Source organism: Teleopsis dalmanni, chromosome X (assembly GCF_002237135.1).
Source record: "Teleopsis dalmanni isolate 2A chromosome X, ASM223713v2, whole genome shotgun sequence".
Lineage (NCBI taxonomy): Eukaryota > Metazoa > Arthropoda > Insecta > Diptera > Diopsidae > Teleopsis > Teleopsis dalmanni.
In genome coordinates, this window is record NC_051848.1 from 42,494,681 (window position 1) to 42,498,935 (window position 4,255).

Consider the following 4,255-nt stretch of genomic DNA (forward strand, 5'->3'; position numbering starts at 1 on the left):
CTATTTATCATTGATTCTTAATCCTAACAAATATTTGACTAAAGACATTTAAATTATTAATATTGATTTGAGCTTTTCTTTTACATATATTTAAAGATATTGAGTAATAATAAAAGCAATAAGAATATATAACACGATTTGGATATACCCATATCTGAAAACAAACCACGTTATAAGTTTCTTATTCACAATATTTATCAAAACTTTTTTGAATAATATTGTTTGGCCGCAGATATTAAACTCTGAAGTTATATGTTTATATTGTTTATATGACGGTAGTATTTTCTCGCTATTTAAATTACTGACAAGTTTTAATTACTCTTAGTTTCGGTTTTAATCATATATCTCTTATGAATCAGATCAACGAATATCTTTTGTGAGAATCTTATGGATCTACCCAAATGTAGATCTATAACATTTTTATTGGATTATTTCTTAAAATAATCCGCTCTATGTATTATACTCTCCAACATTTACTCTAAAATGGATTACCATATCATAATTTTCTCTTTATAAATACTAAACAGTTTACTTGTAAATATTATCCTCAAAGAAAGTGTCAAAGCCACTTAACACCTTCTAAGCACCCACACACTTTTCAAGTCCTTTTCACATACAAAAACATAACGAAAGGAAGAATAAAATAGTAGAAAAATTAAATGTTTTTGCAAAATTTAACAAAAACAACAACTCAAATTCAAACTAAATACAAAAACAATAAAAGCAACCACAACGTCATATATAACATCCCTTCGAATGCCAACCCGACTTTGAGTCAAAATCGCCCTTTTTATGTGACTTTATATTATTTGGTATTTTTTTCCTCCGCTTCTATTGTGTTATACTCGTAACTGGCATTGCGAAATTAACCCCGACAGACTGAAGTGCTAAAAGGATATTCAACAAGTCCCCACTACAATACTAAAGTAGGATTTCAATTGGTTTAAACAAAACGACAAAAAGAAGTAGAATAATATAATTCAATGTGAAACAAGTGAAAATATGACAAGGAATTGTGTGAGAAAATTGCAAGAAAAACACAGGCTAAAAATTCAACCGGAAAATCCAAATCCGCAAACGGAAGCGTAAGCCACTTTCCGGAAAAGTACATTTACGGTTACCGTGTTTACAAATCGTAGTAAAGCTGTCAATAGAGCAGTAAGGATATAAACGCATTGACTTTTGTTTTTGAACAAACCCATTTTTTTTCATCCTTCATCCTTAAGTCCTCATCCTGAGGACAAATAATGCAAATGTTGTTTTTGCGAAATACAAATACTTGATTTGTCCCCGTTTGTATAAAAACAGAAATTAGCATTTTTTTTTGTGTGAATGATACTGACATCTATTGTAGCTGAAGAGATTAGTTGGAGATCTTATTCTTTACCCAGAGCTATTAAAATAGAGCAAAAGGAAATGTTCAATTCTACTTTTCAAACTCAAAAAAGTGTTGTCAAAAAACAAATCTATACAAATGACCCGACAGATATTTGATCGCAGGCATTAGATAAAGTTTTCATTAATTAGAAACCAGGTTCAGGATATGTTATCCTTTTATTTGGTTGCGTTGAATACGAGGGAAGGAAATCAATCAAACTTTGTTTGTGTGTAGTTCTTTTTCTTTACTCACTTTTATTCCCTACAAAACCTGAATGTATTCACTTTTAAAACGTTTCTGAGTGACATACTACTGTGGATTATATTGAAAAAATTAATAATAAATATTGCAATTAAAATACTAATCAATTAATTTGAGTAATGATGTATTAATCAAAATGTATTATTATAAAATCATATTTACATATATTAAATATTATACTTTTTTTATATTATTAATTATTATTTTTATAATCAAAGCATACAGAAGTTATCGAATCACTCAAAACTAGTTGTTGTTATTGGACCCCAGGTAGTGCTCTTATTTTGTAAAAAATACATACCTGGACATAACTTTTTTGTTCTTCAAGTTTTAGACATATATCTATATATCAAAATAAAAAATGTGATTTTTTGTTTCCATTATCTCTATTAAAATATAAAAAAAAAATATTCAAAAAGTAGGCTTAATAAAATAAAAAAAATATTTCGACTATAATTCAAAGTAGTTAAGAAAATATTTAAAATAGAAATATTCAAAATTCATCAAAATTCATCAAAATTCTTTACCGTTTGTATTTGGCCAGCAATTCTGTGGTGTTCCCGATTTGCTTAATTCGGTTTGTAGGAAGAACACCTTTTATATTTTGAAATCCTTAACGTAGGTATAGATATATTGTAGGAAGCATGTAAAACATATGCTTATATTTAAACAGGTTTGTCTTCTGGTTGGTTCCTCTAAATTTCAAAAATGCCCAGACGAAGCAACTTACGGCTATCTACCGGAGATCTGGCGCGCATGAAGGTTCAAATGGATGACCTAAAAAAACAAATGATTGAGCTTAAAGAAAAAGTGTCTTCAGCCACATATGAAGTTGAAATGCTAAAAAAAGGAAAAGACAACCATTCCGCTGTAGTTAATATTGTTGTGGAACCGAAAGAAGTTGATAACGAGCAAGAGAACTGTGAAGCAAAAATCGTTATGGATCTAGTTCCCTTACCCAGTGTTGAAGAAGGTTTAGCATTTGTAGAATATCATACTATTGGTAAAAAGATAGATGCCAACTTTATATCCTTCGCATCATCACTATTAAGGGAAGAGTACTTTAAAACACGCCAGCCAATTCCATTTAGTGATATGACTAAGTTGATCAAAGGTGTTATTGATCTCTATCTATTTACCTTACAGCCACAACTTGAAAGTAAGCCTTCTACCAAATTTTACTCTATAACTACAGATAGGGAAGCGCTGTTTTCATTTGGTAAAGACAATATTGCTAATGAGATGTTTCGTGTTTTAATCAGAGGAATTGCATATTTAATCCGTTGCATCCTGGGATCATTTACGAAATAAGCTGTTAAACAATTATTATTATTACTTGCAGAGGATTTCAAAAGATAAAAATTGAATTTTTAAAAGATTTAGATATGTGGCCTTTTATTAAAAATTATAGTTAAATTCAATATGGGTTTTAACTATAATTTTTAATAAATTTCAACTTTTCTGGACCTTGCTGGATATTTATTTTTATTACATTATAAAATGTTGTATTATACAGTTTGTATGTATAAAAAGGACACACTAAATTATTCTTATTGCTTATTAGATAATTTAATATAACACTAAATAAAATTTCGAACTTTTCAAACCTGAATACCCATATGTGCACTACATAGCAATATGTATCGAGACAAGGAAGCTCTTTAATACAATACTCTATATGTGGCTAAGCTATAATTGGAACTTTGTATAATTTGTTGTTCAATTAGATTTCTATTAAGTGATTAACTAGAAAACTTTTTTTTATAAATTATATATGTAACACATCAGCTTATAAGTCTATAGGATAAGTAATAGAGCAACAATTTTATGGAAGAATTCGGTTTTATTAATCAATATAATCTCCTTCAAAAGTTACAAAATCATTTCAGGGTTTCTCATTGCAACAAAATTTTCTATCCTGGATTCATTTTTTTGAGGTACTTTGAAAAGGTAACTTTGGGAGTCAACTCTAGTGAGTACAGTCCGTGCAAAAGCAATTGAAGTATAATTCAAATATCATAAGTTTTTCACAGGTATTTATTCAAATTTTTCAGAGTAAAGACCTCCGTAGTTTTATTATTATAATAGACTAATTATAAATAATTTGTGTATACCTTTTGTGGGTAACATGATCTTCCCTCTTTTCTGAAAATCTTCTCTTAACATCTCTAACTTCTAATATAAATATTATGATATACTTAACTAAATCAGTATATAAGCAAAGTATAATATTCAAATTACTCAAAAAAAATTTTAAGTAAGATATATTTTATTACATATGTTGTACCAGTCACATTTACAATTCAGCTGACGCACTACATTAACTACATCCGCACGAATGACATGCTAAGAGACTTCAGAATAGAACCGGTCAAAAAATATGTAAGGAATAGTGCCCTGAAGCTAAACACGAAAACTGGCAGACTGCCCTACAAAGCACTATCTAATCGCAGAGCAGTCACTAGCCGTACGGGGTGGTATGCATATTTTACATCAGTCATTGAATAATAAGCGAAGCTTTTGAGGAATATATAAATTATACAAAGAGAAAGAACGGACTCTGCAGAAACCCCACAGCAAAGAAAGAGTAAAAGTGCTCAGTTGCACTAACTCGGA

The 4,255-nt window shown here is 29.4% G+C and overlaps 1 protein-coding gene across 1 annotated transcript; it reads left to right on the forward strand.

Annotated features, from left to right (window-relative positions):
* The first annotated feature begins 2,122 nt into the window (after positions 1-2,122).
* Positions 2,123-3,026, forward strand: LOC119689845. The gene is made up of 2 exons (XM_038104762.1): positions 2,123-2,257; positions 2,313-3,026. The coding sequence occupies exon 2, from the start codon at positions 2,348-2,350 to the stop codon at positions 2,948-2,950; it is 603 nt and encodes a 200-aa protein (XP_037960690.1). The 5' UTR covers positions 2,123-2,257; positions 2,313-2,347; the 3' UTR covers positions 2,951-3,026.
* The last annotated feature ends 1,229 nt before the right edge of the window (positions 3,027-4,255 follow it).